The 13,071-nt window shown below is 38.7% G+C and overlaps 1 protein-coding gene across 1 annotated transcript in view; it reads right to left on the reverse strand.

Moving 5' to 3' along the window:
• Positions 1-623: 623 nt before the first annotated feature.
• LOC107655391 (ribosome-binding protein 1-like) overlaps positions 624-13,071 on the reverse strand; it is a 16,031-nt gene continuing 3,583 nt past the window's right edge. Inside the window, 26 exon segments of the mRNA XM_016442862.1 lie at positions 624-1,052; positions 1,168-1,311; positions 1,408-1,488; positions 2,268-2,351; positions 2,782-2,865; positions 3,236-3,328; positions 3,464-3,535; positions 4,358-4,450; positions 4,947-5,036; positions 5,119-5,214; positions 5,308-5,400; positions 5,582-5,674; positions 6,815-6,902; positions 7,031-7,065; positions 7,138-7,198; positions 7,280-7,342; positions 7,479-7,586; positions 7,697-7,722; positions 7,857-7,990; positions 8,105-8,243; positions 8,815-8,968; positions 9,551-9,669; positions 9,765-9,917; positions 10,458-10,580; positions 10,675-10,823; positions 10,942-11,653. Coding sequence (XP_016298348.1) covers positions 1,017-1,052; positions 1,168-1,311; positions 1,408-1,488; positions 2,268-2,351; positions 2,782-2,865; positions 3,236-3,328; positions 3,464-3,535; positions 4,358-4,450; positions 4,947-5,036; positions 5,119-5,214; positions 5,308-5,400; positions 5,582-5,674; positions 6,815-6,902; positions 7,031-7,065; positions 7,138-7,198; positions 7,280-7,342; positions 7,479-7,586; positions 7,697-7,722; positions 7,857-7,990; positions 8,105-8,243; positions 8,815-8,968; positions 9,551-9,669; positions 9,765-9,917; positions 10,458-10,580; positions 10,675-10,823; positions 10,942-11,626 — 3,096 coding nt within the window. The 5' untranslated portion in view covers positions 11,627-11,653 and the 3' untranslated portion in view covers positions 624-1,016.

The following is a 13,071-nucleotide window of genomic DNA, read 5'->3' on the forward strand; positions in this document are numbered from 1 at the left end:
TAAAATATTATGTATATATGATGTAGTAAACAGGAAATGAGATTTTTAAAGTTACGTTTTTGTAAGCGTTTAAAGCAAATAATACATCAATCACAATTCATATCTCCTCAGTGTTCAGGCACTCAAACATTTTGGTGTCATACAAATATAAAATAATGAAAAATATTTACTGTGGCCCTATGTGTGCAAATGTATGTATTAATCCACACCAACAACCAAAAAAATCAGATCAGTAAATTAGATTAAATATTTTACTTTATCAAATAATAATAATAATAATAAATATATATATATATACAGTGGGTACGGAAAGTATTCAGACCCCCTTAAATTACATATACATATTTACAGTATCATTCAAAAGTTTGGGGTTGGTAAAATGTTTAAATGTATTTGAAAGTGTGAAGCATTATTACTATTTAAAATAACTTAGCTATTTGAGTATAGCTATAAGAGTATCCTTGTTGTAATGCATCCTTGTTGAAACTTCTTGTATTAATTAAAAAAAAAAAATATATATATATATGTATATATATAAAAAAAAAAAACGTACTGACCCCAAACTTTTCAACACAGTAGTCCAAGTATGAACTACTTGATTTAAGTAAAGACCAACCCACATGTTCAAGTACATAGTTTATTATTATATCATCACATTTGTTACCAGCCGACTACAAAAGTGTAGTAGCTTGTATTGCACTGCTGCATCATGAAATGTTCCTTCCATTGACCCTCATGAGAACATGCAAACAAAAGAGAAAAAGAGCGATTGCACAAGTCATCATGTATCTTTCACTCGAGCACTGCTCCCTTTTAACACTGTGAGCGGTTTTGCGATAACTTTACGAGATGTGTTCAGTCACCTAATGATCAAAATGTACAAAATATATTGTTATGCTTCCTCCCTTAACAAACCTCACTGGCTAATAACAGTCAGCATATTTGCTACAGTAGCAGAGAATACAAAAGTAATGCATAAGAACAATTAAGGCACTTGAGTTGTTGGGTTTATTCTGTCAAACAGATGTTCCTTCTTTAGACTCTTCGGCTTCCTGTGGACAGAAAAAAAAAAAGTCAAGGTTACTGATACATTCCATATGAAATATATGCTAGGCAAAGATTGACAGCCCTACATTTGTGATTGTTTGGAAAGCGTTTATAATGTACCTTGCCATGTAACTGTTCCTGCAGGTTCTTCACGGTCTCGGTCTCTTTGTCCATCTCTTCCTGAGTGCTTTTCAGGAGCTGTTGAACTTTAGTGGCTGCCTGGCCGAGGTCTCGCGTCAGCTTCTTCTCTTTCTCCAGTCTCTCCTGACATAAGACACATGCAAAACATACACTGTCAGAGAGCAGAGTTCCTGTATATGCCGGTTTAAACTTGAGATTTTGAAGAGGTGTTGTAGGAACCTTTAGTTCTGCAGTTGGTCCTTCTCCAGCAGCTTTCAACTCTTCTAACTGAGCCTCGAGATCCCTGATGCACTTCTGAGCCTGAGTGGAAAAATACATATATAAACACCCTAAGAATTTCAAATTGTGAATAATAGTCTACATAATATTCTAAATAAAACTTCATTAAAAATTTTTAATTCAAATTTAATATAATATAAACAAAAAGAAACAAAAATGTAAAAATCTAATTCAATAAAAAATCGAAATACAATTCATTTACTAAAATAAAATGAATGAAATAAAAACGAATTAAAATTAATCAAACAAAAACAAAAATAAAAAATGAAAATAATTTTTTTAAATTTAAAACAAAATCAAATTAATTAAATCTCAAATTAAATAAATTAAACATCTAAATAAATGTAAAATTAAAATGAAATTAAATCAAAAAGAAAATCAATAAAATAAAAAAATTATTAATTATTAAATTAATAAACAATAAAAAGAAAAACAAAAAAAAAGAACTAAAATTCAGTTCAATTAAAAAAAATTCGAAATAAATTATATATACAATATATATATATCAAATTAGTTAATTTGAAATAAAATCACTTCAAAATATAGAATTAAGTGTAAATCTAAATAATTAAAATAAACTCAAATGAAAGGAAATGAATCAAATTAAATATTTAAAAAGTATATAAATATAAATGAAATAATTTATTTTTTATTTAAAATTAGATTAATTTAGGTCCTTTTGGCAATTTTATTGATCTGGTTTTTGTTTACGTTTATTAGAGTCCTTAATATTAAATGGACAAGCTTTTATGTTGTCATCCAGCATGAAGAGATCCAAACAGCCCTCTGAAATGAGTCACCTGTTCATAGTTGCTTGCAACCTGTTGTGGAATGTCCTCTTCTGTCTGCACTTCATTTGTTGCCTCCTCCAGCTGTTTTCTCACCTGTAAAGTTTGACATTGGGGAGTATGAGATGTAAGTTTCAGTCACAGTTACAATACCCTCACACAGCAGGACACAACAGCATATACATGTACACATGGGCGTGTACTTTAATCGCTCAAGACAAAAAATCATGCCAGAGAGCTGTCTTCATGCCAGGCAGCACATAATACATAAAACATGCTACACCCTCCTTCACCAAAAGACTTTTATGAAAGACAAAGAACACAAGATGCACAAAACACACAGGGAAATGAAAACAGATACAGTTAATACATGCACAACCAGTATTGACCCGAGTAGACTGTGTGCTCTCCTGTTTCTGAACTTGCCAAGTCACTTCCTGTAGCTCCTGCCTGACCTGTAACGCACAGCTGTCACTCAAAGTAGAAACCCAAGTGTCCACCTGAGACAAACCCATGTGAAACTTACCAGTGAAAGTTCTGCTCTCTGTTCCTGAGCCTCCGCTTTGGCTGATACCAGCTGGACCTGAGTTTCTGATAGCAATGCCTTCAGCTGAGAAGAATATAAAAACAGCACCTTAGTGAGTCACTTTACTTTCCGTGGGAGACGGAAGACTTCTTACATAAAACTTAAATTAAACATTATTATAATATAAACGACAAAAAGAAAAAGAAAGAAAAAAAAAAGTAAAAATCTAAATTTAATTCAGTTCAATTAAAAAAGCAAAATAAAACGGTATAAATAAATTGAGATCAACTGAAATCGAATGAAGTGAAAATGAAATAAAATATAAATAGTGCATTTAAAATAAAATCCCTTCAAAATAAACCAAGATCAACCAAAATGGAATTAAATGAAAATGAAATATCAAAATACTACAGTAATTTTAATTTAAACCCAATGGGTGGGGGGGTCGTTTTACCTGAGACATCTCTTCTGCATACGTTTGACTGATGGTTATGGACTCCAGTTGTTTCTCCAGCTGTGCTTCCAAAAGCATCACCTGCCCCTTCAGCTGCAAAGAACCGAGAAATCATACGTCTCTGTTAGAACACATTTGGAAAACTCATTTGGTTTTAAAGCAACATGAGTCAGAAACCCGATAACAAGTCCCCAAAACTCAAGAACAATGCTAAACGTAAGCATGCACCTGATCCGTGTCTTGTGTTTTAGCATTTATCTTCTCTATCGTCTCCTCTAGAACCTTCACCTGATCCAGGGCCTGTGGGAGATCCATACAACTTAAAGGGATAGTTCACGCAAAAATAGAAATTACCCCATGATTTACTCCCCCTCAAGCCATGCTAGATTTAGATGACTTTCTTCTTTCAGATGAATACAGTCGGAGTTATATAAAAAAATCCTGGCTCTTCTGAGCTTTGTAATGGCAGTAAATGGGTGTTATTTATCAACAGTCCAAAAGAAGTCCAAAAAAGTGCATCCATCCATCATAAAATGTGCTCCACACAACTCCAAGGGTTTAATAAATGCCTCTTGAAGCAAATCGATGTGTTTGTGTAAGAAAAATATCCATATATAAAACTTTATAAAACTTGGTTCTCGTGAGATCAGCATATTCTCACCGGAGCTTACGCTACATCTACTTCATCCGCTGGAACGCCACTCTCTCGTGTACATGCATACAACAGTTAGCGGAAGCTAGAGATTACGGTTTATAAAGTTTTAAATATGGATATTTTTTCTTACAAAAATGTATCTATTTGCTTCAGGAGGCCTTCATTCACCCCCCGGAGCCGTGTAGAGCACTTTTTATGATGGATGAATGCACTTTTTTGGACTTCTTTTGGACTATTGAAAAATAACACCCATTCACTGCCATTATAAAACTTGGAAGATCCAGGATATTTTTAATATAACTACGATTGTATTTGTCTGAAAGAATAAAGTCATATACACCTAGGATGGCTTGAGGGTGAGTAAATCATGGGGTAATTTTCATTTTTGGGTGAACTATCCCTTTAAGCATAACCACTTGGATGTAGTAAAAGGTCACAAATCCAACATCAGCGAAGGACGTTCTTACCACCTGTTTTTGCTGCTCAGCATCTGAAATCTTTGAATTCCATGTGAGCTCACCGTCCTCCACACTCTTCTGCAGAACTTTCAGCATGCTCTCCTGTATAAAACACATTTACCCAAAAAAACTTTATGAAGGCCTACAAAAGTCAAGGTTTCATGAAAAATTTTAGAGATAAAAAAAAAAAGTTACATTTACAGAATTTGACATGACGGTTTTATTCTGCTTTTTAAATATATACATTATGAGATTAATTATGAATGTTTTATTCTATAGCCATAGCTTTTAAAGCAAGATTTTTTACATTTGTTTTCTTGACGTTCATCACTACTTCTGTAGAGTCCTTTAATTTATTGTGCACTTTTTCTCTTCAGGTTTTTACTGATACCTACTGGCTTGGATGTATGAAAAAAAAATGATAATCTGATGTCGACATGGCAGCCGCCATGATAAGAACCACTTTTTTCTAGACCATTGATATGACTGAAGTCTCATGTGAGTGTAAATCAGTTTAAACATATTTGCCAAAAGTACTTTTTTAAAAGACCTGCTTTAAATAATAAAGTCTAGTCAATATTTGCATGTATCACTGTACCGTTTCACTGAGAGTTGTTCTGTACTGTTCACACTCGGCCTGAAGTGACCTCTGGCTCTCCTCTGACAGGGCGAGCTTCTGCTGCAAATCCTGACACATATTCAGATGAGCATAAAACATGAGAAGAAAAACCGTGCATTGAAGATACGTGTGCATAGAGATGATCTCTCACCGTCAAATCTGAACTTGACACTGTGTGCTGCTGTTCTGCTGGACTGTGTGCCAGGGTCTTCTGTGCTTCATGTGTGAAAGCTTCCAGCCAGTTTGACTACAACATGCATTTTTTAATCAAATTACCTGTACCTGTTTGAAAACTATTAACAGGTATACATTTCATTAAAAAAAAGGGGCAAATTCTAACCTGATGCATTTCTATGCTGATGTGAGGGAAGAGTTTCTGCAAGGCATTTCTGGTGTCTGTCTGGAAAGAGCTCAGCTGCTGCTCAATTTCACTCTACACACACACACAAGCCTTTGATCACTAAAAGAAATTGAATTATACCACAAGAAATGTGTAGTTTTAGCCAACTACAGCATTTTGATGATAATGAACACGCCATTCTTCATGGTTTTTGTTTATTGTGTAGATATACAATTAAGTGTGTGTTTATACTGTGCGTGTATATCAGGGTTACTTGTGTAGCCTTGGCTTGGCTCAGTCTTTCTTCACTGAGCCTCTCAGCAGAAGCCAAAGCCTCCACCGCAGCATAGTTCTTCTCACGCAGCTCCTGAACACACACCGACACACCACAATCAGATGTGGATAGATTTGTAATTTAGAGCTGGATGTATTAAGGGATAGACAGACAGATGAACTGGCAGGTATTTTGATATGGATGGACAGACAGGTTAGATATGGACAGATGTGCAGAGCAGATATGATGGGCATAGACAGATATGGACAAATGAGTGGGTAGATATGGAAGGACGGGTTGAGTTGATGTAGACAGACAGGTGATTAGATATGGCTGGACGGATAGATATTGATGGATATAGACATGGACGGGTTGGGTAGATATGGATGGACGAGAAGGTATACAAGAATGGGTTTGGTAGATATGGATAGACAGGCTGGGTAGATATGGACGGACACATAGGTTGGCAGATATGGATGGATGAGAAGCTATATATGAATGGGTTTTGTAGATATGAATGGATAAGGCTGGGTGGATATGGACGGACACATAGGTAGGTAGATATGGATGGACAAGTAGGTACATATAAACTAGTTGGGTAGATATGATCAAACAGGCTGGGTAGATATGGACAGACCGACAAGTTGGATAGATATGAACAGTAAGGTAGTTAGACATGGATGCAGAGGTAGTTATAGATGAAGGAGTAGGTGCATTTAGACGAACGCTTAGGTAGAAATGGATAGACAAGTAGGTATATATGAACAGTTTGGGTAGATATTAATGGACTGACTGGGTAGATATAGACGGACACATAGGTAGGTAGATATGGATGGATGAGTAGGTTTATATATAAGCATGTTGGGTAGATATGGTCAGACAGTCTGGGTAGATATGGACTGACGGGTTTGGTAGATATGAACAGCAAGGTAGTTGTATGGACAGATATAGATGGACAAGTAGGTATATATGAAAAGGTTGGGTAGATATGAATAGTAAAGCAGTTGGATGGATAGGTAGATATAGATGGACAAGTAGGTAGAAATAGGTATGTAAGAACTAAATGGGAAGAGATGGATGCACAGGTAGGGTAGATATGGGCAGACAGACTGGGTAGGCATGGACCCATGGGTTGGGTAGATATGACAAGAAAGATAGTTAGATGTGAATGGACAGATAGGCAGAAATGGACAAGTTGGATAAGTATGGATGGAAGGGTAGAGATGGATTCACATTGCTCTTGGCCTTCATTCTCTCCATCTCTTCTTTAAGCTGTTGAAGTTACTCCTCCAGTGAGATCATGCGCGCGTCCTTCTCCAGACTTACAAAACCAAAAGTCATTATCAGAAGCATATAGGGAAAAAAAGTGGCAAATATCTGAAAGAATTGACAAAAAAAATTTAAAAATCTTTTAAAACAGTGTAACGGTGTAAAAGTAAAATCTCTTACTTTTCAAACGGTGGCTCTGCTTCAGTGGTATCAGCCTGTTGATATACAATTATAAATCAATTAACATGTATTACACACATGCAAATATTATCAAATGCTCCACTCACACTTTCCATCTTTTCCAGCTGAGCCTGTAGGGATGCCACCAAATCCTCTTTCTCTTTCAGACTGATGGATAGAGAGAGAAAGAAATTCAATCCAAATTGTCTACAAAATATACTTAAAGAAAGCAGCAGCTGTATTACATACCAAGTTTTAAGTTGGTCAATCTCTGCAGTGTATTCCCTCCGTTCTGTGTTGGCCTCATTTACCCTGAAAAACAGGTCCATGTTTGGATCAGAGACTAGATAGCCACATATGCACAGATAACTGAAGTTCTAGTAACAACAGGTGTGATTGATTCCATCTTAATTTGAAGATTAATTAAATTCAGCATTAAATATCATACCTATTCTGAGTTTCCTCAGCCTGAGTCCTCTTTACTGTTTCAAACTCCTCCCTCAGCTGATGAAGCTCTGCCTCCAGTGACGTCAGCTGGTCTTCCCTCTCTTTCAGACTGCAAACAAATACATCTAAATACTCATGGTACCATTAAACTTTGAATATGAAAAAATTTAACCAAACGTAGGGATTCATTCATATGAATCCAAACAGAGTTCACCTTACCTGCTCCTCAAATGTTCAACCTCCTTCTGTACAGAATCAAAACAGGGATGAGAATAGTATCATTTTTCATTCCGAAAGTTACATGCAGTACAGTATCTGATATTAACCTGATTTTGGTGCATTGCAATGGCAACTATATCAGAGTGCCAAATATTTGTACCTGGATCTGCACCTGCACTGCTGCTTCTGTCTCCACAGAGGGCTTTTCCTGAGACAGCTGTGCTCTCAGTATCTCCAGCTCTTCACATCTGTCTTTCAGCTTTGTCTCTGTAGCACGCATACGCTCCTGGAGTTCTGTAAACAGAAATAATTACCATCTTAAAGTTGCTACAAATAGAATATGGCTCTGAATGTCTTCTACAACTCACTGTTTCCAAGTGAAAGATGTGTGTGTTTGTGTGTACTGACCGGTGAGGGTCTTGGCTTGCTCTTTTGCTGCGTCTGCTTGAGCCTGAAGAGTGGTGCTGCCGTGCTGAGCCTCACGGAGTTCCTCACTGACGCGATCCAACTTCTTCTGCAGAGCCTGCTCTGCTTCCACATGGGACACCTAAACATGGACAGAGAGACTAGTAAAAAGAATAGTTCACCCCAAAGCAACCATTCAATATTTTGTGTAAAAGGCCAAAATTTAAGTTAAATCTAAAGCTATTGTACAGCTTCATTTGGAAAGTAGCAAAGTATAGTGCTTTTTTGTGTTTTTTGGAGCCTGATAGTCTGTGTTCACCATATATTTTCATCGTATGGGATAATGCAAGTCATGCAGGTTTGGAAAAACAAACTGTAAATGATGACAGTATTTAAATTTTTAGTGAACTATCTGTTTAATATAAAAAAAAATAGTATTATTAAAATTTCGACATGGAGTTTTAACCACAGGGGTTTACATTTCTTGCATAGCTAAGCTGAAAAATAAAGAAACCTAAACAAAAATACCAACCAACCCACCCACAGATAAACACAGACAAAACATCCTGAGAGAAAGGCATTCCCTTTAAAGTTATATTGTTATATATATGGTGAAATTCCTACCCAGGTGAAACTGAATTATCATGGTACAAAGACCACAACAACCTCAAAATGATAATATAACAGGAAAGCGGTCAGGGGTTTGGGCCTACTTTTGTTTGTGCTAGCTGTTCTTCGGCAGCCGCCATCTTAGTTTCCAGAGTCTTCCCTCGCTCTTCTTCAGCATGCCGAGCGGTCGTGCACTCATTCAGCTCTCGGTTGAGACGCACACAGTCCTGACGCAACTTTGCCAACTCTGCATTCTGCCTGTGTGCGTGAAAAAGCCACAGATTCACATAAAAGAAATGGTTGGATATGACATTTTATACCTGGATGCAGGTTCAAAGCTAGTTTGGGGTGTGTAGACCAGATTCGATCCTGCATCTCCCACATGAGCACTAAGGCCATTGCATGTTCTAACGAGTGTAATTTCTTCACCAATCAAATGCAATTTCACAAATAGTCGGATTTTTATATTTTCTCAAGAAAAACGTAAGTGGCGCTTGTCTGGGCAAAACTCGATGGCAAAATTTGCCAGTGCATTTCAATGTGGTTGCTAAGGTCTTCTGAGTGTGTTTTAGCACATTGCTATATGGTTGTTAGTGTGTTCTGGGCAACTGTTCACTGGTCCAAGTCAAAGAAACCCATGCTCAAGTCTCTCGCTCAGGTCCCTAGATATGTCTCCCTCTGTTCAGGTTATTGGATTTTTCCCCACCTAGTTTGGCATCCACCAGTTGAAATTTTTTGTATACTTTTTTCATGTCTATAGGGGAGTGGAAAGAGTTACACCAAAGTTTGACACTTCATTGGATACACTATAAGGTTACAACGGGACTTTGTGCGTAATACCTGCTTTCGACCTGGCTAGTGGCTTGATTTAGGGCATCTCTGAGAATAGAGTTCTCCTGTTGCAGACGGGCCAGCTGAGCATTCGGTCCGTTCTCCAACTGCTCTTGCAGGCTTTGAATCTGTGGCCACACAAACAAACAAACCATTCAATAACCTGACAACATACTACCCAGCTTAGTGAGAAGGAAAGTGTGAGAGGCTGGTGATTTCTGACCTTGCTGTTGAGCTGTTGTGTCTCCTTAACATGCTCCTGGTCGGAATCCTGCATACAAGCCTGAAGAGCAGCAATCTCCTGGCCACGGGCGCTCAGCTCAGAGCTCATATGGGTCTCTACGGATGTCATCTTGCTCTTTGCAGAACTCAGCTCCTATTAGCCAGAGCAATGAGAGTCAGAGATAGAGTTTACCAACCAGACCCTCAAGGTTAATGTCAATTTGCCAAATAGGACATATTCTTGATGTCTCAATGTCATTGTTGGTCCTAGGACAACATTCTTATCAACCAATCAGATTTATGAGATAGGGAAAGGGGAAGGGTCAGAATTAGGGGTTTACAGATGGGGATAGGGTAATCTCAACCAATCATATCTCTGTTATTAAATTAGTTAATGGTTATGTTACGGATAAAGATAGTGTTAAGACTAGATTTTGACCGGAACATTGTCCCATCCATCCATCCTCCAAAACGTTTATCCTTTGTAGGGTTGTGGGGATGCTAGAGCCTATCTCACCATCTCAGGGAAACACCCTGGACGAATGGCCAGTCCATCACAGAAAATTGCCTCGGGACCAACAAAAATATTTTTTTTTTCAATAGTCACTCAAGACCTTGCTCTGAAGAAGCTTGATCATGAGTAGAAACTAGCTTGAACCTCGTTTGTTCAGCTATGCATATTGACAGGCGTCACCTTTGTAAGCTCTCTGACACGGGTCTTGGCTGCAGCAACATTGTCCTGCTCAACGGTCAACTGCTTTTCCTTCTCCTCCAGCTGCTTTTTCAATGCCGCCAATGGGTCACCCTTCTGAGATGCCTGCAAATAAAAGAAGGAAAGAGATATGGGTGCTAACAGAAAGAGACATGTATTAGGGGTTTGAAGAGGGGTTGATCTGGTGTAGAATTTGTACCAGTTGCCAGGAGTCCTTTCCTGCCTTCTTGCTGATGATCTCAAAGAGTTTCTGTGTCTCTGATTTGTTGAATGATGCACTATTCAGACTGGAAACCACAGTTTTATATGGTGACGGCTGGGGGACATTGACCGTTTCCACAGAAACCACTTAAAAGAAATTCAAAATTAGGATGGACTGATGAGGGTATTGCAAAGAGTGCCAGTTTAAACGGCTACTATTACATCTGTCCTAGATCCTAGATGGATATGTCCAAAGGATACTCACCTGGCTCAACCTTCTTCTTAGACTTCTTCTTGGTTGGAGCTTCAGTTTTGGGTTCTTCAGCTTTAGGGGGAGCAGCAACCTCAGGGGCAACTGCTGCTTTCGCTACCACCTCTGCAACCACTGGTTCCACCTTAACTACAACTTCTGGGACCTCTACAGGTTTGACCGGGACCGGTTCCATCTTGGCCACCTTCTTCTTTTTCTTCTCCTTGGGGGAAGGAGCAAGTGGGGCCACCACAGCATTTAGAGTGGGAAGGACAGCACACTCAACAATCTTAGGAGCTGGTTCAGGTACAACTGGCTTGGGTTTAACTTCCGGTTCAGGCTCAGGAACAGGCACAGGTTCAGGTTGGGGTTCTGGTTCAACTTGGGGTTCTGCTTTGGGCTCACTGTTCTCAACCACAGGTTCAGGGATAGGCTCAGGCTCAGGTTCAGGTTCTGGAAGGTTCCCATTTGGCTTCTCCTCCTTCTTCTTGGCCTTGTTTTTCTTTTCAGATGCCTTTTTCTTCTTGTCAGAGCGCTGGGGTTGGATCTTGCCCGTGTCTTGCCTCTGTTTGGCCAAGGCTTCTTCATATGATGTCTCCTTCATGGAAAAAGTTGACACAAGCGTAATGCCAATGGCAGAGAACACCATGAAGCCACCAAACACCACAATTCCCAGAGTTTGAGGGTCGTACACATCCATCTTTGCTCAGTCCTTTCCCTCCTAATCCTACAAATACGCAAACAAGGACTATTTAATGTTAAGGACTGTTGAATGTTAATGACAACATCCTAGCATTTCATACAAGTACCAAGAACCATTTCACACAAGAACTTCTTATTTCTTGGACAGACATAAAAAGCAATGCTAAAATTTATCCTGCATTTTTGCATCCTAACATTTACACTCAGTAAATGCCCAATTTAATAAGTTCTGTCCAGTTGTAGATGTTTTAATAAATAGGCCTACATAATGTTTTGAAAGATATTCTTCAATAACTAATATTTTCACATAAGTGATACACTGAAGTGTTGTTAAACTGGTACATTGGTCTTTTGGACTTGATACTGCCACCTATGTGTGGATGCAGCATCAAGATAAAGCAAAAGCTTTCAGTTACTGACATTTCAGTACTATATTTCCATCTTGGTTGTGTATTAATCATTTGGCTAGTCAGGGCTCGCAAAATCGTTGGCCCGACGTTCCGGGGCTATTGTGTTTTCCAGTCGGGCTACCAAAATGTATCACCACTCTGCCCAACGGGCTATCTTAAATACAGATATCCCGCGGGTCCTTAACTCCTAAAGTGAGTTTTATCAAACTTAAGGCCATAAAAAGTTTTAAATACATTAAATGGTATGAGAAATGTCTTAATTATAATTTCAAGAGGTCTTACAGTTGGGGACAGAAAGATAAGAGTTGCGATACGGCTGGATTAAACTTCAAAACACAATGGTGTCATTGAATAAATATGAGTGCTGCATGTTTCAAGTCAAAACGCGGCTCGGATGTCTTTATTTGAATGTATCTGAAGGGAACCGACTGTCCTCAGAAACGTGTCATTGGTATTTTAATTTAATTTGACATATAATTCCTGATAAAGCAACGTTTATGAGCGCGGAGCTGCTTTGTGTACAGCCGTTACCGGGGAAACCGCAATATTTCAGCTAGGCATGGGCCGATTACCGGTTTCAAGGTATACCGCGATTTGAAAATGTCACGGTTTCAAAACCGCTAATATTTTCCATTATACCGTTCCTGCGGTATGCGCTGTTTTTCATGTCTCCTCAAAGACTGAAAGTGTAGGAATCCCTCAGGTTGAGTGCAGTGTAGAGAGTAGCACGGCCCCTCCTCCTCCTGTTGGTGCGAGCGAGCGGTCAGTCACATGTGTGTAGGATGGACGAACTTAAGGAGCTTCCCCTGGAACTTACGCGATCGGCAACCGGCCGTTTTTTGTCTTATTGCAAGCAACTCGTCTCTGTTCTGGACTCGCACAAACTGCGTTGCAATGCAATCGTTTTCCAAAATGTCATTTATGTGAAAATATGAAGTCTGTAAACGCCCGTTAACACAGGCCAGAGACGCTGAAGACGGACGCACAGAGAAAAATACTGTAGCAGGCAGATCACTCACTGTTCATGATGCAC

Source organism: Sinocyclocheilus anshuiensis, unplaced genomic scaffold (genome assembly GCF_001515605.1).
Source record: "Sinocyclocheilus anshuiensis isolate Anshui unplaced genomic scaffold, SAMN03320099.WGS_v1.1 scaffold880, whole genome shotgun sequence".
NCBI classification, from domain to species: domain Eukaryota; kingdom Metazoa; phylum Chordata; class Actinopteri; order Cypriniformes; family Cyprinidae; genus Sinocyclocheilus; species Sinocyclocheilus anshuiensis.